The sequence below is a fragment of the Chrysemys picta genome, chromosome 4 (genome assembly GCF_011386835.1).
Source record: "Chrysemys picta bellii isolate R12L10 chromosome 4, ASM1138683v2, whole genome shotgun sequence".
In the NCBI taxonomy this organism is placed as follows: Eukaryota; Metazoa; Chordata; order Testudines; family Emydidae; genus Chrysemys; species Chrysemys picta.
In genome coordinates, this window is record NC_088794.1 from 96,475,705 (window position 1) to 96,502,323 (window position 26,619).

A 26,619-nucleotide genomic window follows, 5' to 3' on the forward strand; every position below is an offset into this window, starting at 1 on the left:
CAATGAGTCTTCAGGCAAGACCCCACCTGCCTACTCAGGGCCTGTCTTCATGCAGCCGTGCTTTTTGTCAGTCTCCCTCGGCCCAGTGATCCTGCCACTGGGAGGCTTGTCCAATCCCGGATGAAACCAGGCTTCCCTCACTGAGGGAGAAGCAGAGCTCCGCTTTCCTTCCTGGCTAGCCTCAGGCTCCCCTCTCCACTCCTGACATCTGTTGTACATGTAGCAGGATGGAGTCAATTTGCTCCAAAGGCCCTCATTAACCTTCTCCTTGCCAGTGCGGGGCCTGTATGCCCCATCACACAAATCCAGATTAGCAATTTGAACCATTGCTGTTGAAGGAGTAAAAGCACACTGGGGGTAAGGAGCCCTTTTCTTCCATCACAGACCAGATGCCATAGCCTCCCGGGAGGACTGGGATCACACCTGATGGAGTATCTGCATAGCCTTATCAAGAAGGAGGGACTGGTTGGGTGGCAGGTAGGAATGTTAAGGCAGGAAAAAAGTTTGTGCCCCAATCAGCACAATAAACTCTAAAACCGAATGGGCCTTGGATCTGTGTCCCAGCCTGCCAAAGCATTAGTACAGCAAGAAGTGTTTGGGCGGGAGAAGAAGTGTGTAGAGGGCTCCAGGCAGTGCCGGCTCCAGCGTTTTTGCCGCCCCAAGCAGCGAAAAAAAAAAAAAAAGCCGCGATTGGCGGCACTTCGGCAGTAATTCAGCAGCAGGTCCTTCTCTCTGAGAGGAACTGAGGGACCCACCGCCGAATTGCTGCCGAAGACCCGGACGTACGCCCCTTTCCGTTGGCCGCCCCAAGCACCTGCTTGCTGCGCTGGTGCCTGGGGCCGGCCCTGCATCCAGGATAGAAGGAAGGGGAAATGTCCTCCTTCCCTTGCCATAACAAAAAAACCCCACTTCTGTGTGTGAGCAGTAGGTTGAAGAGCTGCCTGGTCATATCTCACATGCGCTATGTGTGATCAGGAATTATGAGGACAAAAGATCGACAGGTACTGTAGTTAGTCGAGGCCCACCCCTACTAGTTCCTTGGAAGCAAAGTCTTATGAGTCAGTTTTCTCCTGTGCTATGAATTTAGAGGTGTGCCAACAGAAGGAAGTCAGCATCTCAATCCCCTAGAAAGGTTCTGAAACACTTCCTGTATTGACTCAGCAAAGGTAACCAGGAAGCACTGTAAAGTCATACTTTGTGGCATTTTATTTAATAAATGAATCCACTGGATGAGTGGCTATTGCTCTTCCCTGCCATAGTGCTAAGTTCATTCAGCTTCCAGTCTGTGTGTCTTGTTCCCTGGCTCAGGAGCAGCCGTTCATCCCTTTGAGCATGTATTGACTCTGTAGGGATTCCTGTCTATGCCTCAGGATGGCAGGGGTGCTTTGTCATGTGAAGAGCTGACGGAACCAAGTTCTGTGCTTTATTTTGACAGATGGGATGCGAAGGAAGGTGAAGACATGCCCTTTCTAAAGGATGACCCTGATAACCAGGTGAGTTTAAAGAAAATCTGCTCAATTCTTGCAGTTAGTCCTGAATAAAAACTTGCAGTCTCAGGTAAATTGGGATCTATTGGTTAGAGCACAGAATTGAGAGACAGGGAGACTTGGGAGGTACATCTAACTCAGTCACAGACCTTCCCCCCCCCACACACACTTTGACCTAGGATAAGTCCTTAAACTTCTCTATGGTTCAGTTTCCCCCTCTGAAAATCAGGATAATACTTATTTAGCTTTGGGAAATGTATGTCTTCAGAGGAGAAGTACAATATAATTGCATATTGATATTTTAAATAAACTGAACTAAATGGTTCTCATTCTCTCTTTTCTCACTCAGAGATCCACCAGTGCTGACACACTGAAAAGCCAAGTTCCAGCTGGCAGGGAGGTGACGGAACAGAATTGCACAGCAGATCAGGAAGTGAACATGGAGCAGCAAAGGCCCCAAGACCCTGGTTTCTTCTCATCACAAGGGGAGAGAGGTGGAAAGGTTCTGTCTGCACAGGACAATCAGAGGGAGAAACAGCAGGCAGGGAAGTGCCTCAGCAAGGAAGTGGCAGTGTCCAGTGTGGGTGACTCAGAGCCAGAATCCAAGCTAAGTCAGGAAGGAATTCTGGAAGCTAACACTGGGAAGCCTAGCACTACCAATCTCTCCCAGCAGGGCAGCTGCATGAACAGCAGCACTTCCCAAATCATCACTACAAGCACTATGCAAGCTGCTGGCCCTGGCAGTAAGGGGAGCATGTCAACACCCCTGGGAAATGGCTTAGAGAAAAATGCTCCGTCAGAAAGAGAACCCATTGAGGACTCTTCAGAAAGCCTCAGCGGAAAGCTGGAAGAGGCAGCACGTGGTATATGTGATGGAGCCAAAGGACTGTCACTGAGGAGAGTGGATGAGGTGACCCAATACACTGGTTCTGAGGGGCAAAAAGTCACAATGAAAGGAAGCGAGGTAGCCACATGCCTTGAACATAGAGGGGATCCTGCATCCCTGAGGAAAGACGTCTCAGCCAAGATTGGGGTCTCGCAGAACAGGAAAGGTGACCCGCCTGAGAAGTGTAGTTACAAAAACAGTGGGGACAATCAGAACTCAAGGAGAATACACTGGATTGCAAGAGATTGAAGGTGAGTGCACGGTCCATAGCTCACTCTGAGGTATTTTAATAATCCCAGGTGCACTTAATTGAGTGCAGACTTGAGACAGGTCCACAGCTCAGCTTTTTGGGGGTCAGCAGGGCAATTTACTAAATATTTGCCCAAATATGCTCATGAATTTTAACACTAAGCAGACAGTATCTGCACCCAACTTGTCCCATCCCCATGGTTCCAAATTACACGAATCAACTGTGAAAATCTAAATCTCCACACCACAATTACCTGCCTCTGGAATACAGTAAAGAGAGAAACCTTAGAAGGTTTCCCCATGGCTGTTTCCTGCTGGTGACATGTAGTACTCAACAATTCAGGGGGCTCAGACTTTGAAATTGGATACTTGTTTCAGATAGTCTCTGAAATTCCAGGAAGAAGTGGCAACCTCTTGCGTGGACCTTTCCTTCTGACTATGCAGCGATCACAAGTAGAATAATTAGTGGCTCATTGAGTGCCATTCCAACAACATCTTTCTTTGTATTATAGACCCCCTCTTGTCTGCAATAGTTTGAACATCAGGCTAGAGGATCAGGAGGATCATGTGATTCTCTCCCCAGTGCATGAAGTGCAAACAAATGGATAATATAATTATTTATATGGCAACACTAACGTATATGGCACTTTACAAACATAAAGGATGACAACGTTCCTTCTCCAGAGACCTTTTAATTGAAACAGAAGGCAGAAAAAATCCACTCTGGTTAAATTGAAAAGCTCAGGATATTATTTAAGCCAACTATGCATCTTCCAAAAAAACCTGAAATCCCACCCAAGTGATGACAGTAGAAAAGAATATAAACTATGGCAGGCAAAAACAAGATGTAAATTAGGAGGCAGGGTTTAGAGGGAATTTGAAGAGCTAAAGACATAAAACAAAATAATAAGAAATTCCTTCAGTAGCTCAGAAGCAGGAAGCCTGTGAGAGATTCCGTGGGTCCCCATGACTACCAGGAAGTGAAGGGAGCAGATAGAGAAGATAAGGACATTGCATAGAAGCAAAATTATTTCTTTGCATCAGTGTTCACCACAGAGGCTGTCAGGGGAGATCTGCTCTTTTCAGGTAATAAGAATGAGGCATTGTGTGTAAACAGAGAAGGTGCTAGAACAAACTGATAAATTAGGGCCTGATCCTGAAGCCCCAATCCACAACACCCAACTTTTATGTGTCTGGAAAGTCACTGGAATAACAGTGTGATCCACAAAGCCTGAGTGGAGCACCTAGACTCCCTATACAATGCCTAGGGAGAGTTAGATGCCTTACAGTGAAACCCACAAAGCCAGCATGCTAGGCAGGGGGTCACCTAAACTAACCAACAGAAGATGCAGATGAGGAGGGTGCGTGCCAAGTCCCATCCCGCTCTCAGCTTTCTCCAGACTTCAGGGAGGTGCCTATCTCTGCTTGTGATTCATGAACTGGGGCTGCCTAAGTCACATGTAGGGCTTGATCGGTAGTCATGCTTAGAGGCTGTCTAGTGCCACACAAAACTGCTGGGTGTGGGAGAAAGAGGACTTCCCTTATAACTTTTAGCCCAGAGGTGGGCAAACTACAACCCTGGGGTGTGGGATCTGGAGTTTGCCCCGCGCTGGTGCTCCAGCTGGGGCACAGGGTCAGGGGCCGTACCATGTGGCTCCCGGAAGCGGCAGCATGGCCCCGCTCTGGCGCTCCAGCCAGGGCGCAGGGTTGGGGGCATGGCCCCACTCTGGCTCCTACATACTCCAAGGGCCCCCTCCAGCGCTCCAATGGGAGCTGCTGAGGCGGTGCTTGAGGACGGAGCAGCGTGCAGAGGCACCTTGCCACGCCTCCGCGTAGGAGCCAGAAAAGGGACATGCCGCTGCTTCCGGAGCCACTTGAGGTAAGTGCCACTCGGAGCCTGCACCACTGAGCCTCTCCCCACGCCACAACTCCCTGTCCCAGCCCTGATCCCCCTCCCACCCTCTGAAGCCCTCAATCTCAGCCCAGAGCACCCTCCTGCACCCCAAACCTCTCACTCCCAGCCCCACCCCAGAGCCTGCACCCCCAGCCGGAGCCTGCACCCCTTCCCGCACCCCAACCCCTGCCCCAGCCCGGAGCCTCCTTCCGCACCCTGAACTCATTTCTGGCCCCACCCCAGAGCCTGCACCCCCAGCTGGAGCCCTCACCCCCTCCCACACCCCACCCCAATTTTGTGAGCATTCATGGCCCATCATACAATTTCTATTCCCAGATGTGGCCCTCGGGCCAAAAAGTATGCCCAGCCCCGTTTTAGCCTATTGGTTAGGGTACTCACCTGGCATGTGGGAGACCCCCCACTTCAAGGCAGATGGTTTTGGGAATTACACAGTAATTGTAATTGAAACTTATTGAAGTTAGGCAACCACTGCTGGAATATTATGTCCAGTTCTTGTGTCCACAATTCAAGATGGATGTCAGTAAATTGGAGAGGGCTGAGAGAAGGGCCACAAGAATGATCGAAGGATTGGAACATGCCTTATAGTTTAGGCTGTGATTTAGTCACAGAGATCACAGAATCTGTGACTTCCAAAGACCTCCATGGCTTCAGACAACACCGGCTGGGAGCTGCAGAGTCCCCTGCCGCCTGCGGAGGCACGGAGCTGTGGGGGAGCCCCGCAGCTTCCAGTCACCGTGGGTGGCAAGCGGGGAGCCCTGCAGCTCCCCCGCTGCTCCCGGCCACCAGGGATGGTGGGGGGGAATCAGCCACTCCCGGCCACCGCAGGCGGCAGGGGAAATCCTCGCTGCTCATGGCCGCTATGGGCGGCGGGGGGGAACCTGGCAGCAGGGGGAATCCCTGCTGCTCACGGCCGCTGCGGGGGTGACCTGCACCACTTCCCGCCACCCCCGGAGACAGGGGGGACTTGCTGGTGGGGGGAATCCACGTTGCTCATAGCTGCCCCGGGTGGCAGGGGGGGACACATGCTACTTCCTACCGCCGTGGGCGGCAGGGGGGACCCAGTGGCAGGCGGAATCCACAGAGCTCCTGACTGCTGCGGGTGGCAAGAGAGACCCCCAACACTCTGATCCCTGTCACCGCGGGCAGAAAGAGGAGCCCCGGAGCTCAGCGGCAGGGGAGACCCCCAGCAGCTCCCAGCTGCAGTGGGGGGGGGGGGCAGAGACAGACCATGGAGCTTCCAATTCCCCCTTCGCTCCCCAGCTGCCCAGGCTACCCCCATTTTGTCATGGGTATTTTTAGTAGAAGTCAAGGACAGGTCATAGGCTTCTGTGAATTTTTCATATTGCCTGTGACCCGTCAGTGACTTTTACTAAAAATATCCGTGACAAAAACGTAGCCTGTCATAGACACAAGGAGCTCAATCTATTTAGCTTGACAAAGAGAAGGTTAAGGGGTGAAATGGTCAGCCTCTGAGTACCTACATGGGGAACAAATATTTGATAATGGGTAGCAGACAGAAGTATAACAAGCTCCAATGGCTGGATATTGAAGTTAGACAAATTCAGTTTGGAAATGAGCTATACTTTTTTTTTTAAACAGTGAGGGTAATTAACCTTTGGAACAATTTACCCAGGGTCATGGTGGATTCTCCATTGCTAGCAAATTTTAAGTCAAGATTAGATTTTTTTATAACAGATATGTTCTAGTTCAAAAGGAAATATTTAGTTCTGTAGTCTGTGTTATACATAAGGTCAGAGTAGATGATCACAATGGTCCCTTCTGGCCTTGGAATCCATATGAAAGGCAAATTGGTTGATACAATCATTAAAAATAGACTTAGAAAACATCTAGAGATACATGACATGAGAAACATAAACCAGCATGGCTCAGTAGATAAAGGGGAAGCAGCTGACATACTTTATTCAGCCTTTCAGAAGTCTTGCACAAAGTCCCACGCAAGAGGTTATTAGGGAAACTAAGTTGCCATGGGGTGAGAAAAAGTACATTCATGGATTAGACACTGGCAAAGAGGAAACAAAGAGTGGGAAATATCTATTTTTTTCAAGACAACTGGTTAGCAGTAGATTCACTTAAACACATCCATGATGCCATCCCTCTTCGGCAAAGTACTTAAGCAAAAGTTTAAAGTTAAGCACCTCATTAAGTCCCACTGAAGTCAATGGGAAATCAGTGGGACTTAAACGCATACTTACATGCTTTGCTGAACTGGGACATAAGAAAAGTATTGTTCGATATACATAATATGTTTATGATTTGGACACAGGCAAATGTAGTGATGTGGCAATATTTGCACAAAACAAAATTATTTAGGTTTTTCAAGGCTTAGGAAGACTAAGTAATTTCAGAGGGGCCTAACAAAGATAGGAGACCTGGCAGCACAATGGCAGGAGACATTCAGTGTTGAGAAATTCAAGGTAATGCACATTTGAAGTAACAATTTGAAGTACAACTACACATTGCTAGGTTCTAAACTAACTGTAACCATTCAGGAAAAAGACCCAAGTATCATTGCATGTAGCTCTATAAAAATCTCTCCTCAATGCAGTCAGAAAAGCAAACAACATTTGAATGATAACCAGTCTGATAGAAAATAACACTGAAAAGAACATATTGCCATTATACAAATCAGAGGTGTGATTTTAATCGAGAATACTAAACTTGCTTCCTCTGAATCAGAGTCACCTGACATGTATAAAGACAATTTGTCATTGAACTCCATAAATCTAATTAATTGCCAGATTGGAATGGTGATCTTGGATACACAAAAAAGAGAGATCAGGTGTCAAGTTGTAGTGTATCTTTCTCTCATCCAGGCTTGCCATTTCTACTATTGGGACTTGAACGTCAGTGACACCCCAAGGGGTTGGCCTTACATAACTGTTTATATTTTGAAAGGCCATTTTGTTTAATGGCTTGTTGGAGTATCACAGCACGCAGTTCTCTCCTCCCAAAGGCTGACTCCACCAAGGTCCGTTCATCTAGCTTGTAGTGACTGGCTAACGTGTGAGTGTGACATTGTACACTTCCTTACAGGATCCAGACAATTTCTCAGCCTGAGAGATCAATCAAGCCTTAGTTGGATGAGTTTATTTGTCCTGCAGGAGTTTAATCTTTTGTCTCTTTTGCTTCTTTAAAAACACATTATTTTAACCAATTCCTGCTGAATGAGCATTTGACTTTCTACATGCTTGAACTCTCACCAGATAGATCTCAACACCTCTGTGGACAGCCAGCACGTGAGTTTTAAATAGGCTTTTCCTGTGCTCTGTAGAGGAGGAAGTAGCAGGTGTGGAAACTGTGCCACTTCAGTGGGCAGGAAGGCTGGTTTTCCTGGTGGGGAACTAAACCCTTTGCTTGGTGACTGACGGGTCTAGTAGGAATGAAGAGCCTGGATAGTAGAGAGAACAAGGGGACTTTCAAAAGGCAACAGATGAAATCCTGGCTTCATTGAAATCAATAGCAAACCTACCACAGACTTCAGAAGGGCCAGAATTTCTCCCTGCATCTTTAAAAGGGGTAAAGGGACATTTTAATGCAGTGCATAATTGACTCTGGGACTCTCGATGGCAAGAGCCAAGTAGGGCTCAGAAAAGGATCAGACATTTATATGCATAACAGGAACACTCACAGTCATCTCAGACAAGATAGAAATACAATGTCTTAAAATCAGGAGCATAAACCCTCACGTTTCAGGGCATGAGCCTATAACTAACTCATTATAGAGTCATGAAGAAACTTCTCCTCTTTGCAAATTATTCAATAGTTGTCCAGTATGGAGTTTCTTGCCCCTATCCCGGAGCATCTGGCAGTGGGTGCTGTCAGAGACAGGATGCCTGACTGGCAGGGGCACAGGTCTGAGCCCATATGGCAATCCCAGTGTTCCTTAGCACAGGTTATTTGTTTTTATCTTTTAAATTAAAACAGTGTTTAACTAAATTATTTATTTTTGATTGCTAGGAACTGACAATTGCTTGACTGTACTTCTTTAGTGACGTAGTAGACCTGTGATAGTGACACCTCAGACTAGTCACACGTCACTAGTGAGACTCAGCACACATTGCTCTGTCTTTGTCCCAGCATCCATGAATGTAGATCCCCTGTCAAGGACAGATTTCCCATTTGCAGGCAGTGTAATGTTTTGCCATGGTTTAGTTAGGATGGGGAAAGCACAGAAGTCAGAGAGAGAGAGTTAACTCTGTTTCCCAGCTCTGAATCATCAGTAACAAATCTTGCAGGGAGAGCAGGGCTGCCCAGGGTGGAGGGTGGGGGGGCAAGTGGGGCAATTTGCCCCAGGACCCGCAGGGGCCCCCACAAGAGTTTTCAGGGGCCCCTACGAGAGTTTTTTGGCGGGTCTTCGGTGGCAGGTCCTTCAGTGCCACCGAACATACCCGGAGCGAGTGAAGGACCCGGAGCTTCTTCTGCTCTGGGTCTTCGGCAGCAATACAGCAGTGAGGGCTTCTTCCGCTCTGGGTCTTCGGCAGCAATTCGGCGGCAGGTCCTTCACTCGCTCCAGGACCCGCCGCCGAAGTGCCCCGAAGACCCCAGACCCCCTGAATCCTCTGGGCGGCCCTGAGGGAGAGAGATGTAATTAGCCAGCCAGTATGTATTTCTAACATCTAACTCAGCAGAATCAGAATTGCTTCTCTGCATATCATGGTACAGATGCTGCTAGGAGTTTAAAAACAAGTCTTTACTGAAATGATCGGCAGTCAATGCATTTGGAGCAAGAAGGTTTCAGTTCTACTCCTGCTGTTGCTTTCAAAGTTCCTATATCAACATGGTGTGCAGAGTAATGACAGCCCTGGCATCCCTAGAACAATCATGAGCTGGTTGCAGTAGCTTCCCTGCTCCCCCCAGCCTCTGTTTTTCGGTGGTCTGCACACAAATGATTTGCTAGACCACATTACACAAAGCTCTGCAAAATTCAATTTTATTTCCACAGGAGTTTGGGCAAAGTTCTGTTGTTTCACACAAGCAGCATACTCCAGGCTTTCCCTGATTAGCAGGTTGCACAACAGGATTATTTTTGCCTTTAAAAAGAAAAAAGGAGGACATTTTGCATGTTTTCAGTGGAAAGCCTTGTGCAATGAACAAACTGGTCAGGTTTTGCTCAGAAGCTGGCCCAGTTTTGCTTGAAAACAGACCCATTATTTGTTGGAAAATAGCCCTGCTTTTGCTCCAACAATCATATGCCTCATCCAAATTTCCTGCAGGAATGGGCCCATTTCCAATTTGTAACCAAATGCAAAAACCCCAAGGATTTTTGCATTTTATCTGTCACATACTCGGGCAATTACAAAATGTTATTACCATGGGTACTTGGCTATAAAACCTTTAGTTTCTGTGACTTCTCTCCCTTCTAGGGACTTCATATCATTGGTACCTTGGGCAATGATGTTTAAAATGCTATTAACAGAGATGCCAAGATAATGTGGCTCCTTTTACATAGGAGCATGGACCAAGATTTTCAATACTGACTAAGGATTCTGGATCCTCAGTTTGAGACACCTTTAAAGGGGACTGATTTTCTGAAAGTGCTAAGGAGCCACCCTCTGAAAAAAAATCAGCCCTCTTTAAGGTTGTCTCTGGTAGGGCACCAAAACTCAATAGACGATTTTGAAAATTTAGGCCAAAGAATCTACCCTATTGAGCTTGCAGGGAGAGAGATGTAACAAGCCAGCCAGAGCTTGTCCTGGCAAGCAGGGCTGGCTCTAGGTTTTTTGCCACCCCAAGCAAAAAAATTTTTGGCTGCCCCCCACCCCAGCGCTGGGCTCCCTCCCCCACCCGCACCCCCTGCCGCCCGCTGGGCGCTCCCCTCCACCCCACCCACACTCCCTGCCACCCCAGTTCTGGGCTTTCCCCCACTAGTGCTGACTCCGCCCATTCCCCCCTCGCCTCCAGCTGGTCTGGCGCTGGCAGGGTCGGGGTAAGTAGCTGGGCTCCCGGGCCGCACCTCAGCTCAGGGTCCCTCCAGCCGGGGCTCCCGCCTCCAGGACTGGCCGGGACCCAGGAGGGCAGAGCCGGGGGACCGCCCTGCAGAGGGCTGAGGAGACGGGGCAGGGCAGCCCCAGAAGGAGCGGAGCGGCCCCAAGGCGCCCCCCGTGCAGGACGCGCTGCTGCTGCCAGGGCCAGTTCTAGGCTTTTGCCGCTCAAGCGCAAAAAAAAAAAAGGCTGCCTGGAATGCCGCCCCTGAAAATGTGCCGCCCCAGGCACCTGCTTGGTTTGCTGGTGCCTGGAGCTGGCCCTGCTGGCAAGGCTGGTATCCTGCCTCTAGCAGTAGTTAGTTCAGAGAAAGGCAACCCCCCCCCCCTCCTGCCCTCAACCCCCTCCCACAAAAAAAGCCACCACATAACCTATAACAAAACTAGCCAGGTGTGGATTACTAGTGAATTTGCCTCTCTCACTATGAGTCTGCTAAAAGATCCAGCTTTACCTCATGGGTTTCTGCAAGAGCCAAGGTCAGAGAATTGTTCAAGCAACCAAAAGAGTGATAATCACCTCAGCTGTTACATCAAACAAAGAGTGGCATTTCCCATTCTTTTATTATGATGTAAAATTAGATGTCCAGTGTCACCTTTACCAGCCACTGCTTTCTCGTGGCCATGCATAATGTTGTGGCAACTCTGCCTCAGTTCCCTCCCCACAACAGTCCTTTGTCTCTGTGTGAGATGGCTGCAGCTTCTTAAGACTCCAGCCAGGTTGTTAATAGCCTCTCCCTTTCCAGGGCAATAAAGAGTCCAATAGACCAGGATTCCTATGACCCTAGCAAAAAGGCAACCATCCCAGGCCCACCCATTCTTCTGGGTTCCAGCCCAGGGACCCTGCATTAAGCTGCCACAACTGGTTTGTCCCAATCCCTGGCTCGTATTGGTGAACCGGGAAGTGGGCGGGCTCACCCGCCCACTACTAAAGGCCCCTCCCCCAGCCTAGCGGGAGGGACCACTGGACCCAGTACCAAATAATTACTTGGGACAACTAATAAAAAAAAAAAAAAAAACAGGGAACGAGGTGACGGTCAAAGGTTCAAAATCAGGGAACCAGATGGGGACACCGAGCAGAGAACCCCGGACAGCGCCCACTGCTCCTCAAAGGTGGCAAGGGAGCCAGCGGACGCTGCCCAGTGGAACTCCGCCCGGAGACGTGAAACCAAAGAGGTATGGAAGTAGGCTCCACAGTCGCAGAGAACCCCCTCGGCCAACATCCTCTCCCTGGTATTATAGATGGTAAGTTTGGCCAGGGCCAGGAAGAGGTTGACGAGGAGGTCCCGCGACTTAGTGGGGCCACGGATAGGGTGTGCATAAATAAACAAGTGTGGGGAAAAGTGCAGCCAAAACCTCAACAAGAGGTTCTGGAGGAGTCGGAAAAGGGGGTGCAGCCTGGCGCACTCAAGGTAAGCGTGCGCCAGGGTCTCCCTGATGCCGCAAAATGGGCAGGCCTCGGGAATAGGGGTGAACCGCACCAAGTACACGCCCGTGCTCACGGCTCCATGAAGGAGCCGCCAACCAATGTCCCCGGCGGGGGGGGATCCCTGGCTGCTTCCCTGCACCTTCTCCCTTGCCTCTCTAGTAGCCCTTTTTCTAGGCTCACCCTCGCTGAGTCTCTTTCTCTGGAAGTCCTGGGAGGCTTCCTACCAGTCTGCTATTGAAAGACTTTCCTCATGGTAGTCTCTGTAGCAGCCGCTCCTCTCCTCTCATCTGCAGACTTCTAATGACCCGGTTGTTACTGAGCCAGCAATTAGCAGCAGCTGAGGAGATAGCTAAGCTAATTGTCAACCCCTGAGTGGCTGTGGTCTGATGGGGTTTATATTTCCCATGACATCCACTTATTTCTCCAGTTTGTAGACTATAAATCCTGATGCCGAAACTGCCTTGATCATTTGCCTCCTCTTATTATTTGAAGAATTGGCAGCCCTGAGTGAATGGACCGTAATGCATTCCAGGGGCTGAAGGCTGGTGCCTTGTGAATAGTTTTGAACAGTTTATGTTTACATTGTCTTGCTGACGTCAATGCATAATTTTATTGATCCTACGTCAGGCCAACACAATTACAAGATTATCCTTTTACCACAGGGAGACGGGGTGTTTTTCACTGTCTGGTGTATCAACAGCAACAGAGTGTGTACTTTTTAACACAAAAGATTTTATTCCTTAAATGGGCTGCAATTATACAAGTAACTGTCTCCTTGGGAAGGCAGTCATACAGTCTTGGTGACTCCAGCATGGCCCAGCAGGAAGCTTCTATTATGTTCTGCATGGGTGTTTAGCACCAAGAATCACAGGTGCTGGCACTAGGGAGTTTAGTCAGAAGGTTGATTTGATAATGCACCCAGTCACACACGGGTTTTAATACTTTGCTGCGGAGGACCAGATTTCAAGCATAAGGCAACACTGGAAAAGGAATGTGCTATTAGAAAAACTGTCAGAAGTTTTGAGACCTGCAATACTCAGGATACCAAAGGGGTATGAGCAAGGGCGGGTGGGGGATCTTAGAATGTAGCAGAAGAGGAGGAGTGCAGTAGTGAAGTGGGAAGGTAACCAGTGTAACAGGGAAGGCAGTATGGGGTATGAACTGCATTAAAGGGGGCAATCTGCATAGGGCGTAATCCTGTGGACTAATGATAGTTCTCTAAACTGCTATACTTCAGACTCAAATTCTTTTTGTTACCAGTCTCTCACCCCTCTCCCTGGTCACAGGTATTGTGCTCAGAAGTTGAAGAGGCAAGGTCCTGCTTAGACTTGGTCAGAAATTTTCCAATAAAATATCTTTTCTGTCAGAAAATGCTGATTCGTCAAAAGTAAACATTTATTTTGACAGAATTTCATTTAGGAAAAGAAGTGGAATGGAGCATTCCAATCAGGTCAAAATAGAATGGTTCAACCTTTTCAGAATGGAACATTTTGATTTTCTGCTTTGAAATCACTTTTCATTTCAATGTTTTTTAATATAATCCAATATAAAAATTTTAAAAAGTCAAAATCAGAACATAGTATTTTGACTGCATTGAAATGAAACATTCCAATTGACTCAAAGCGAACTCTTCTTCAGAATTTCATTTCCTATGTTCTGTTTCTGTTCCATTTCGGAATGGAAAAAATGTTGAACTCAAGGAATTCCCAGCAAAATAGAAAATCTGGTTCCCGCCCAGTTCTAGTCCTGCCAGCTCTCAGTGACCCCTTCCATGGCTAAAGGAATTACACTGATTGTCTCTGAAAGGAGCCCCAGCCAGTCCCATTGAGCAGAAGGATGGTGGCTGTGATGTGGAGCTTAGGCCAGAGGAAGAATGCAGAGTTGGCATAAATGAGATCATAGGGGATCTAAAACTCCAAGGAGGATTCTCTGAAGAATAAACTTCTTTCTGAAAAACTCTGGGCCATTGAATGGATGCCCCATTCCACCAACCATCCTTTAGACATTAGCAGTATGAGTGACACTAGATACTCTGGAGGGGGCTTCCATCTGTCCCTTAACACGCCCTTTGGTGGAGTGGCATTAACTTTAACACCCACATACAATTTCCCACAGCATAAGCAATCTGTACATCCTGACAGAACACCAGCTCCATGCAGCACTCACCTTCAGGCACAAGGCTAGCCACTGGAATCTCACAATTTCCGCTGTTAATGTCTGTTTAATTGCCCTGCATAGTACAAAAAAACCCCTCACCTTCAAACCATATCCCCAGCCCAGTGGGAGAGGCTGTTCAGAGCACCTGAGGGGGCTTTCGTCCTCTGCTTCAAGGAACAAGAAATAAATATTTACCCAAAGTGCAGGCCTGGAATCCGCTGAAAAGTCCCAGAGAAATAAATGATGCAAAAAAACGGCACAGAAACTTTCCTTCAATTCTCTTGAGAAAATTAAGCTTAGCCTTTTAGAGTAAATGCAGCTGGGGAGTTTCCAAAGCAGTGAGAGGGATCTGACCTCACTGCTCTCACTGACGTAAACAGGAGCTGTGCAGCCAAAGCCCTGTATGCTGCGGGATTGAAAAGGACATAGGTGGTCACTTTTCTGATGCAAACCAGTGCTAAAGGTTACAGCCTCAAGCAATGTATGCAGAAACTGACACACACTTCTTGCTAAATTCAGAGAAACATTGGCAGAAAGAGGGCTTCAGTTTTCTGTGGACCTATAGGAAATAAAGGAGACCAACTGCCATCAGAGGTGTGATAAATTGGGGAGCCTATGTAACTGGCTTGAGCGGTGCCCATTGCAGAACTCTCCTGGGCTTTGTAGTCCTTGGGGTCTACCCATGTTCCAGACAACCCGCATAAGGCTCTCCTCCCTGCCTGCTGTAATGCTGGCTTCAGCGCTGAGCCCTGATAATGCCACCCAAGTTTTGAATTCATCTGCACTCTCATGCAATGTATTATAGAGTACTACAGATCCCAGAAACACATCCTGCACAGTGTGCTGCACAGCAGAGTGGGAGAATTTAGTACTCCAGCAAAATTAGGTAGTGCAGCAATCAAATACAGAGCTGGACAAGCCATTTAAGAGAAGGTTTTCAAAAGTGCTTAAGAGATTCAGGAGCACAGGTCTTTCAGTGGGACTTCTGCTCCTACATAAATTCAGCACTTTTGAAAATCTGCCCCTATTGCTCCTTTGATACATCAGATGACTTATGAAGGCAGAGTACAGAGAAGAAACATCTAGGAGCTACTGAATTATTAATGACAGACAAAGGGTTAGATTCAGAGGCAATGAATAAGGATATATAAATTGGACCACCTTACACGCTCTTAGACGTCCTTAGAGCTACTTACTGATGTATAACAGTGTCTTAAGTGTGATTTAGATGCCAAGGAGCCAGAAGGTACAAAAAGCCACTGTCATACAATAACTTACACCTTCTTCTGACTCCCTGCTGTGTAAGTTACACTACATTAGAGACATTTCAGAGTAGCAGCTGTGTTAGTCTGTATCCGCAAAAAGAACAGGAGTACTTGTGGCACCTTAGAGACTAACAAATTTATTAGAGCATAAGCTTTCGTGGACTACAGCCCACTTCTTCGGATGCATATAGAATGGAACATATATTGAGGAGATATATATACACACATACAGAAAGCATAAACAGGTGGGAGTTGTCTTACCAACTCTGAGAGGCCAATTAAGTAAGAGAAAAAAACTTTTGAAGTGATAATCAAGATAGCCCAGTACAGACAGTTTGATAAGAAGTGTCCCATGACCAAAAGCCTCAGTGACTCTCAACACGAAACCAAACTCAATTGGGTTGGAAAATCTGAAGTGCATCAGTGCTATACACAGCCATAAATCCAAATATAATCCAATACCAAGACTCACCTGAGGGTGATGCATACAAATTTGGCACCTCTGACACTTGCATCCCTAGAAAAAAGAAAGAGACAAATCACAGCAATATCTCCTTCCTGAGCCTCTGCTCATGCCAAAGAGAGAACCTGTCAGGAGAATGTTGTGCCAGTACAGGACCTGCTGCATCTACCAGCCAGGTGTTGGGTTATGCAAGCGAGATAAGATGCACTGTAATAGAATAATGCCCAACTCTTATATAGCGCTTTTTATCCCTAGATCTCAAAGCACTTTACAAAGGAGGCCAGTAACATGAGCCCCATTTTACAGATGGGGAAACTGAGTGATTCTAATCATTGCATCATTTCACCCTAATCACTAGAGCCCTGCGCAAATACAAAATGTGTATCTGCATCCGATCCACAAACATGGTCTGTGGATATCAGCAGGTTTGCAGGGCTCTACTAATTACTACATAGAATTACAAAGATGAATAAATAACTTGTAAAAAGTCAGTGTTTTAGTAAAAAAGAGTAGTTAACAAACAGTAGAAATGTGGCCATTTTGAAAGGCTTATGCTACAAAATAGAAGAGAGAATTTAGATCCTACTTGAAAGCACAGGAAATCAAGGGGCTTTCAAAATGGCTGGGTTTTGTTTGTTTGTAACTGACTAATTGGATATAATCATCTGTTAAATTACTAAAAATTGTCAAAAGAAAGAGAGAGCTAGAACTTACGTATCACAAACACAACTATGAAAATCTGATTTCCAACCCTTTCCAATAGGAGCCAAGTTCTCCACCTTTATGCCTGGCCTCTGCTGGGAAGCACACTGCTGCATCATTTAAAGTGGCATCCCCATTGTGAGAAAGAGAGAGAGAGAGAGAGACCAACCCAACTCACTGAATGTAGATACAGGAACAGTGACAAGTGTTTGCAAGAACTGTTTTGAAAATTCTGATTAGATTTAGTAACTGTTTATTTCTGTATCTAAGGTATTATTACAAATCACTGACGTGTAGCCTCTTATCCAATGTGCATGACTATGTTCTTAAATGCTTCTCAGTGTCTTTCCCTTTTTTGTCCGAAGGCTATTTCTCTCCTTCTTTCATGGTACTTCACATGCCTGTCTCCTTTTATATCCCTCCTTCTGTCATCCCCACTCTGTCTTGTGCACACTGGGTGTTGAAATCTGCATCAGCAAAATGCAGGTCCATGGATTTAAACACAGATGCTTGAAAATGCTAATTCAGTAACTCTGATGGGCACTGGAGCAGCCAGTGAAGGAAAAGAAAAACTGTCTTTCCTTGTTAAAATCAATGTATCTAGGTCTGGAAGCTGCTACAAGGCAAAGGTCCAGCACATGGGAAATACCAGGCTATGTCCAGTAAAAAGCTGATATACCCCTCCTCATCTACACTTGTTGCTTCAACACCAAGCCACATGAATCTCATGGGATCAAATTTATTATTATTTACTATTTATATTACAGTAGTGCCCAGAGGCTCCAATCCCCATTGTACAAGGTGCTGTACAAGTACATACAAAGACATAGTCCCTGTAGTGAAGATATTTAGCTCTTGCTGGTCAAGACAAAAAGGTAGGGTATTATCGGAAAGAGAGGAGGATTCCGTCTCTATGTTTTATCTAGACATTTACACCACACTTACCCCCTGGTGTCTTCTGCAGCCATTAGATCTAGAAGCTAAGCCTCCAGGTAGATTAGGCTTAAACTGGACAGGATTAGATATTTTTATATATATAATTTCAACACATAATACTGACTAATTTATTTAAAAGCATCTTTTCTATTTTTATCTATTTCAGTGTTCACAGTTGTGGGAAATTATGCAGAGGTCAGACAATAACTATTTAATAATAGTAAACAGATTCAAAAAGTTAAAACTTTATAACCATTAAAAGTCAAATGGTCAACATCAAATGTCAAAATATACAAAGTAAACATCCTTAAATCAGACTCTAATAAGTTCTCAAGCAGCATTTTTCATACTTTGCCTATTTGTAAATTTTTATTATTGATGGAAATATTTTTTAATTGGTTTGTGTACATACAGTGAAATTGACATTTACTGACATTTCCCAATAAACTCTAATCCTTCCCAGTTTACTTATGCTGGAATCCTGTGGACATTCTATCTATGCAGGAAGATCACATTAGCACGCAGTAGACACTTTAATTTGCTGCTTAGCAATTCTCTGCAGGCTGATAATTCTGGCATTTTTTGTTTTGATTTTCCAGGACAAAGTGCTAAGGGGTGGTTGATGAGAAAGGAAGCTGAGCACAATCTTCTCCTCACTCTCAGAGCTTGTATGAAATCAGCTTCGGGCACCAGGCCTTCACCTTTCATCATCCAATATCAACATTCACCACAAACTAGATCTCACTGGTCAGTAGCCATTCACCTCCCTGAAACTGACTGGTCACCATTTTGGCATCACCTCTCAGTACCTGTCTCTGTGCCAAATGACAGAGAAACCTACAAATCAAATTGCCAGAGGGGAGAGAAGATGAAACACGGTCACTTTTATTTTGTATTTGTTTTTCTTACATTGTGAGTGTGTGGCAAGCCATGATTTATCTACTGTATGCACTTTATTTTATTTAATAACCAATTCTATTTAAAACTGAGGTTTGGTTTTCAGCGCCTCCCTCCTGCTTAAGGGCTGACAGGATACTGCACCCTCCAGGAAAGGGTGATAGAAGGGTTTAAGGGTTTATGGGGAGCGCTTATCTTGTAGCTTTGTAGTTAATGGGCAACTGCCAGATTAGAAGGTATTCGGGTGGGGGTTCCTGTCTCCTCATGAGAAACGGTGACAGAAGAGATGGGTTTTTTGGGGAGGTGTTAAAGTGTAGTTTTGTAGGTGGTTGAGAAATTGAAGGTTGTTGGGTAAGGCGGATTATACTAGAGCCTCAAAATGGCTTAAGAGTTGGCAGGGATGCAAGGATGTACTGTCGTACAGTCATCCTGTAGACAACAGGGCATTGAGGAGGTAGAGTGTTAAGGAGTTACACTGTGGTTCATGAATAATTTTGAAAGGCTCAGAACGACTTATTGGTGCCACTATGTTATTAAGGAGGTCACCATTTCCTCCTTTTGGATTTAGCAGGCACAAGTGGCAGGCAGCACATTTACTCTGTGGAGATTAGGCTTTCCTGAGTAGGATACTGGATTGAATGGATATGAGTGCCACTTGAAGGGATCCTGGCAAAGCACCAGGTCTGCTTAAAACCCAGTAGCAACTGGCACCTACTTGGTCAAGCGAGCTAATGGCACCTAAAATCACATGCACCAGGCCAGGTTAGGAGGGGCATTCAAACATGGTAATCCTCCTTCTCTACCCAACCCACCAAGAATTTGCTAGCACATGTGAGGATATTTGTGGAAAGACTTCTGGGCTAGTTAGGGTTGAACATCCAGGTTTCCTCTGAGATCCTTTCACTTTCCTAACCATGCCCTCTGCTCTCTTAACCTTCCAAAGCCTTCTGCTTGCATAAGGTGGTACAATAGTGACTTCCCAGGAATCTGCCACATTGGGTTCTTTTGTTTTAGCCTTAAGACAAGACACTTTTCATAAGGACTTGACTAATCCTTTACTAGGGTAAATCAGAATAGCTTCATTGATTTAGATGAAAACATGCTAATTTACATCAAGGACCTGGCTCAAAAATGTCATCCAATTAAAGAAAAGATGGGAAGTGGGCTTGAGAGATAACATTACATATTTTCAGCTGATGACTTACAGAGAAGGGGGACTGTCCTCATTTTCAAACCTGGCCTGAGATGTGAAGCAGTTTCATCCTCTCCGTTGAAGGGAGATGTGAACGTGTGTGTGGATGTGTGCCTGTGGGCATGGAGATTTATTTGGTTTCCCCTCAAGAAGTGTTGCTAACCTAAATGGCAGACTGCTTTACTGAGGAGGTTGGCATGAGTGCACTGGAATGCTGTTTTAATAAACGAATATTTGCACAGAGAGATGTTCTGGTTTTCCCCGTAATTCAGAGCCAATGAATTCAGCTGGCTTTCACTCAAGAGGACAGAATTAGGCAATCTCTTGTGTATACCACATTTGTGATAGTTCACTGACCCACCCTGAGGGTGTTAGCAAGAGAAGCAGCAGAAGATAAAACATGATTATAACATGCTATTAGAAACAATTTTCCTGCGGTTTAGAGCTAAAGTTACAGATGAAGTGGGTTATAAAACTGCTTCAATCCTGCAAGTTCTTCTAGCAATTTAAAGGATGAATTTCCACATCCCATAAGATACTGGGTTGGAGGCAGCTGGATCAGGGGACCAGTAATTAGTTACAAACTCATTTATATCTAGCACCCTGACCTCACTCTGAACCAGACTGGAATTTTAAAGTAATTAGCAGTATATAGCTTTATAGTTTGGTAGCCTATGTAAAAAGGAGATGGTAATCTCAGTCCAATTCCCAAAAGGTTCACAACCAAAATATTCCCTTTGTCCTGGAGGTTGTTCCTCCAAGTCAGAATTAAGGCACCATGGATGGGGTAGTATGCAAAATGTTTCACTGTCACATGACCTCAGATCTACAGCTAAAGAGATGAATTCAATTTCAATTGCGGTACACTTAGCATCTTGTGCTAGGCTAAATTCAGCATCAGGAAAAACTGCTGCTTAATTCCCCCTCTTCCCCACAAGCTCATGTAATAAGTAGTGCATAAGGAGGAACAGGATTATGGACTTCATGGAAGGTACTGTACAGATGGTCCATGCTATTAATGTTAAGTTTCCTTAATTAAGGACAGGCTGTTCATTCTGTTTGAAAACAGTTTGTTCCAATTGTTGGAGAATCATGACTACTATTTATTTCTTCTGTGCCAGGGTTATATATAGGGGAAGGTTGAGGTGATTGAAAAATTGAAGTGTAAGGATTATTTTTGTTAAATAAAAGTTGTAAGGAGGAAAAGACAAAGTTCCAATTTGTTAACATTTCTCTCTCTTGACGATGGCTAGAAAGGTCTTTAAAAGGGAGTCGTAACCTTTGGCTTCTTTATCAAGAGCAGCGAAGCTGGATATGAATTTTATTTCTTGTCCTTCACCTTAGTCTTCCCAAATCCACCATACTCTTAGTAGGAATGTTAACACCATCCCATTTAACAGACTCCCCATCAACCTCACTGTGAATCACTATGAAGAATTTGGTCCATGTCTACAAGTTCTACCATACCGTGCCTTGCAAGTCAAGGCTCTATTTAAAAACAGAACTTACATATTTTAAGGAAATATACAAGCCACCACACTCCTCTGTGCTCTGACTTAGCTAACCTGGCCTATGGGAAATTTGCAGGGATTACCTAGCCTAATACCTACTTAGTAAACTGAGGCTGGATCCTTTCCATGCTGATGACAACAGCCATTCATTTCTGTTTGCAAGAATAGTAGCACAAATATAATAGATTTCAGAGTGGTAGCTGTGTTAGTCTGTATCAGCAAAAAGAACAGGAGTACTTATGGCACCTTAGAGACTAACAGATTTATTTGGGCATAAATATAATAGAAGCCTGTGAAGGGCAGTCAGTCAGTCTAAGTCATCTGCTTACAGAGGTATTTGTTTTCTCTCAACACTGGCTGACAGCCCTGCGATTCCTTCAGATTGGACTTTAGGACTTCCAGTTAAAAGGAAAGCAGCAAGGACTCTTTCAGATGGAGTACAGTTTTGCTACCAAGAGAACAGCTTGTTTGTGGATAGTTATTTCCACAATTTGAAAGATTTAGCACCAGCCTGGTGAGCTAAGCACTGCAGTTAAAACCAGTACTGAAAATGATCTCTCAGGTTTTGGTGGACTGAAGTCTTGCCTCCAAGATCTTCTGACAAAGAAAACGAGGGGTGGCAATGGTGAAACAGTCCACAGAGAAAGACACCCCCAAACACAGCTCAACTGGAATGGTCAGGTGGTCGTTCTAAACCCTTTCCGGTCCGTTAGTGCAGGGGAAACAAATGAGAATGCTAGACAGCAGCTCAAGCTCAGTAGGCCCAGCTGTAATGAAGTTAATACCTATTTCGGAGGTATACTGCATGGCTTAGTTAGAACAATACCCCACACATGCTGAGTATTATTTAAAAGGGGAAGTATTTCATAGTAAAAAGGAGCATTACTGATTTTCCACACCAGTTCTCTGCCCTGGACAAATTGGCTGCAATTGGTTTATGAGCCTGAACCAAAAATGCCAGTCAATGAAAAACATTTTTATGTTTAAAGTACAAAATGTAAGAGCTAACAGTGTTTTATTTATAGTTATACAGTAGGGGAGCTATGTACAGCTAATTACAAGCACAGAGCTAGTGCTGTGTATGGAAATATTGTACTGTTTAAAAAACTGCCAATAGTCTTCCTTAACAGACTCTGCACAACAATGATGGGTTAAACAATTCACCTATAGAGAGAACTCCCCTCACACTGTTACTGCATACAAACCCATCATCGACTTCAAATAGGGATTTCTACAGCCATTACTCAAGGTTACTGTAATAAGCAGGTGAGGTTAGATTCAAAAAAGGATTCAGGTGCCTGACACTTTAGACACCTAAATCCCAGAATCAGGCCCCACTGAGATTCACAACCCTGACTCCCACTCTGCTGTCGCCAACTGCAGTAGGTGCCTAACTCCACTAGGAGTGTCCAAACCTCATCCCCTAAAACTGGCCCCTATAAGTGAGAAGCAGCAACCACCACAGCTCATACCTTTTAGCCCACTGGTTAGGATACTTCCCAGCGATGGGGGAGACACCCCATTTGAGTGTCCCTGCTCCACCTGAGGGGAAGAAGGAATTTGAACTGGGGTCTGCCACCTCTCACGTGAGTGCTCTAGCCACCAGGTTATGGGATATTCTGATGTGAATACACTCCCTCCACCTCTGATGTGAAGGCTTGTACTCGCCTATGAATTTCACCAAGTGACCATGTTGATTATTTTAGTTTTGCCAGCTGCTTTTGATACAGCTGACCAGGCTGTAGGCCATGTCAGGCATTGACAGTTGTGTCTTGGTGGCTTCCATTTCTTTCCCTGGAAGAGAACCATGAAAGTAGTAGTAATTCAGAATTCTCTCACATAGTAGAAAAGGATCGCAGCTCTAATCCACAAAACACAATATAGTCAGAATTAAGGGCTAAAGCAACGTGGCCTGATGTTGTCTCTGAAAACAAAAAAAGTGTTAGTATGGTCTAGAAGAGCAATTTAGAGGCAACTTGGTATTTGTTCAGGGCCGGCTCCAGGCCCCAGCGAAGGAAGCAGGTGTTTGGGGCGGTATGTTGGGGTCTTCAGTGGTGAGTCTTTCACTCAGAGGGACTGAGGGACCCGCCGCCGAATTGCCGCCAAAGAATGAAGCGGCGTGGTAGAGCAGCTGCTGAAGTGCCGCCGATTGCAGCTTTATCTACCCCCGCCCCCCTTTGCTGCTTGGGGTGGCAAAAAAGCTTGAGCCAGCCCTGTATTTGTTTATTCTCCCTCAGCAGTCACCATATCAAATTTACTCTTTATAAATGCATCTTTCAGCACCAAGCTAGACTTGATATAATAATAAAAATATGTTCTCTGTTCCATACAACAATAAAACATTCTTTGATCAGAACAAAGTTGACAGGTTCTTAAAACAAGAGGACTAAAATAAAGCTTTAATCTCTACAGCTGTATTAGTATTGCAGGTCCATCAGTAACCAACAGCAGCAAAGTCAGATGGCTATGCTGTAGCTATGGTAGTGCACAGAATAGACTTTCATCTTGAATGGTCCCTTGCAAGTCTTTTTCCTGCAGCAAGCATCCGTATGGGCGGATTTAGGCTTTTTAGATGCCTCAAAATTGCATCTTTCAACCTCATTCATCGCTGGCCTCATGCTCTGCTTTCTTCAAGCTCAGCTCTATATACCTTCTGAATAAGCATACCTTCTTCTTCTGCACACTGGACATGACACCACCACTGCAGTCATCTTGTTCTCAACTGGGGCAAGACTGCAACTCTGTGGGATTATCTAAGCATCTCCTAGTTTGAGACAAAAATCAAGCCAACGTATAATATGAACGTGCTGTAACTTTTGACAGAAAATTTATTTTGTTTCCTCTCCTGAGCGGTTTTTAACACTACCGTGTTGAATGTGTCAGTAACCAAAACTCACTAAAATTAAAAATCACAACAGGATTTGTCAGAAGATATAGCAGTCCCATTCTTATAACCACCACATTTTTAAAAGGAGAAACTGCAAGGTAAAAGGCTGTTTGGGAAGATTGTTAGCTATACCACATTTGATTATTAAAACAAAGCATTAATATTTAACTTAGCAGAATGGGTGAAATGTTTACTCTTTGAAATTCAGTTTGGGCAATGAAGATAAGACTACTCACTTCCACTCTTGGATTTGCATACATTAGAATTTAAACAGAAAGCTGGCCTTAACCTTTACAGCAAAGATGGTGCTCTGCTATAATACCACTTCAGTGTTTGGGCTGGAAATAGTGCACAGAAATGTCTGTTTAAAGAAACTGATTCCATTGGACTTTCTAAAAAAAATTTAAAGGAACTATTTCTCAGGAATTTAGGATTTGTAATATTTTTCCCCTCAGATGTAAACAAGTCTGAGGCCAAATCTGACCAGCTAGTGTTCCTTCAACCACCATGGTTCTTTTCTAATTTGCGCAACTGATTTCCCCCCCACCCCTCTTTATTTAATGGCTGGGAAGGGAAAGGTTGAAATGCATTATAATGGTCCAGAGTCAGTGCTGTGTGGATCATCATTTGGCAATGTAGCATGGATTTAAAAAATAAAATAAAAATCTGTCAAATTGAGCAAGCTAGTGCATATGCTATGTAGTTAAGGAATTAAAATGAGATTCTAGACACAGATGACTCAGCTTCAGCCCAAAGACAGCACAGCATGGCTATAAATCCAGAGATTCATGACCCAATATATTAGCAATCCAGCTTTTACACCCTGTGCAGTAAGCCCATTTCCCAAGAAATCCATAAAATTCTAGATGAAAATGTTAGTGCACATAGAAACCAATTATGACAAGTCATTTAAGTTATTATAAGTATTCTTAAGTGTACCTAGTAAGAAAATACCTTATTTCTTAAACTCTCAGACACCAAAGGCAGTAAGAGGACAGATAGACTTACGAACTTGCTCATTCCTGCACTGCATTCCCAGATGAAGAAGCCATTTCATCCTGCATACCACCTGATAACTTCTAAATCTGGTATCTGGATTCCTTGCTCCTGTCTGAAGATTTTTCAAACATCTATAAGGCTTTTTAAAAAGCCAAATGAATGTATTAAAGCTACTAAAATTGCCATGACAATCATGACCAGTCTCTTGGAAAATCTTCTATGACAAGGCTGAATCTGAGCAGCTGCTTTGGAAGCTTTAAACGCCACATTTTCTCTTTGTACATTTGGTAGCATAGCAGTAAAGTTAATGGAATGCTCCAATAACCATTTGTAACAGCTTCAGAGATCAAGGTCTCTGCTTTGCCTCAGCCTTATTCCATCAGCAAGCAGGACATCGCTGGAACAAACTCTTTGTACAAGAACAAACTGCATTCACACTTCATGCAAGGATGCTGAAGATGGTTTTGTCCTATTTATTACGATAGCAATTCAACCATATTCAGCACCAGTTCAGGGGAGCTGAGTTGTCAGCAATGGGTCAATTTTCATAGAGCAGATGGGGCTTACCATGTCAAATTACTACTGTACTATACTCTAGACACTTTCACATAAATGCCTCTGAACAGATGAAAAGCATTGAGTACAGGGCATCTCTCCACAGTAACAGGACAGGTTGGAAAGAGGCCACAAAGGAGGGGAAGTGAATTGAATTAAATGGGCTGCTATACTGAACAGTGCTTTATTAATCTTCAGAGAGCAAGTGTTTTTAAAGAGGAAAATACTAAGTGTATGTATCTCCCAAATACATTCCTTGTTTCCCGTGAGACTCCACCACAATTTCTGATCAGAGCAGCAGCCAGACATGCCCTATTAGTGAAGTTCAGATCTATGTAGAGGTCCATCTAGTCCTTGTTTTTTGCCTCTGGAGTTTTTTTTTTTTTTTAATAAATTAAAAACCAAATTCCCTAACACCAGCCTTGCCCTACTGGCCCGCTTTTAGTGACCAATCCCAGGAACAGTCTAAACTCTACTGGCACCAAGGAATTACTCTGTTTTTTCTCTTCCACACCCATCTCCCTTAGAATATGGAAGACAAATCCCAGATCAAACTAGCACACAGGCAGCATTTCAAATAATCATCATTCCCAACCCTATGGAGAGCTGTAATTTCTAATAGAGGCCACCGCTGGTCAGTGACAACTATAACTGGGAAGAATTACAAGTGTCTCCCTCCCTAGGATTTGGAGCTTACATCTCTGGGTTTGCCTGCAGGAAATGGCTAATACAATCCTCATGTCTAGTTATAGGTCAAGTGGTTCAGCAAATGAAAACAGCCAAACTGTGGAACCAATGCAATCTGAACTAAAAGCCACATCTCAGAGCGGTTTGTCTAAAGTGTTGCTGCCAGACCCTCTGCTACCCCATCTCCTCATCCCCACAGCCCATACAAAGTTAGAAATAATTGTTCTTTGCTAGTTTAATTGTCCATTCACAGGGTCAGGCATATTGTGATAGCATTGCTCTGAGGATAATTATGGAGTTCTATTCCCAGATGCTTACCAACCACAGGCAAGTTTAAGCTCTGTGCCTGGTCTCCTCCCCACCAAAAACCATTATACTCTCCCTCTTCTGTCAAGTGCCATTC

At 44.9% G+C, this 26,619-nt stretch overlaps 1 protein-coding gene across 2 annotated transcripts in view; it reads left to right on the forward strand.

Moving 5' to 3' along the window:
• The window catches only part of CCDC9B (coiled-coil domain containing 9B), a 103,392-nt gene extending 82,603 nt beyond the window's left edge, over positions 1 to 20,789 (forward strand). For both annotated transcript variants that reach the window (XM_024106679.3, XM_005284715.4), the window contains 3 exons: positions 1,436 to 1,493; positions 1,837 to 2,624; positions 18,088 to 20,789. In XM_024106679.3, coding sequence (XP_023962447.2) covers positions 1,436 to 1,493; positions 1,837 to 2,622 — 844 coding nt within the window. In that variant the 3' untranslated portion in view covers positions 2,623 to 2,624; positions 18,088 to 20,789. The remainder of the gene's footprint in view (positions 1 to 1,435; positions 1,494 to 1,836; positions 2,625 to 18,087) is intronic.
• Positions 20,790 to 26,619: the final 5,830 nt, after the last annotated feature.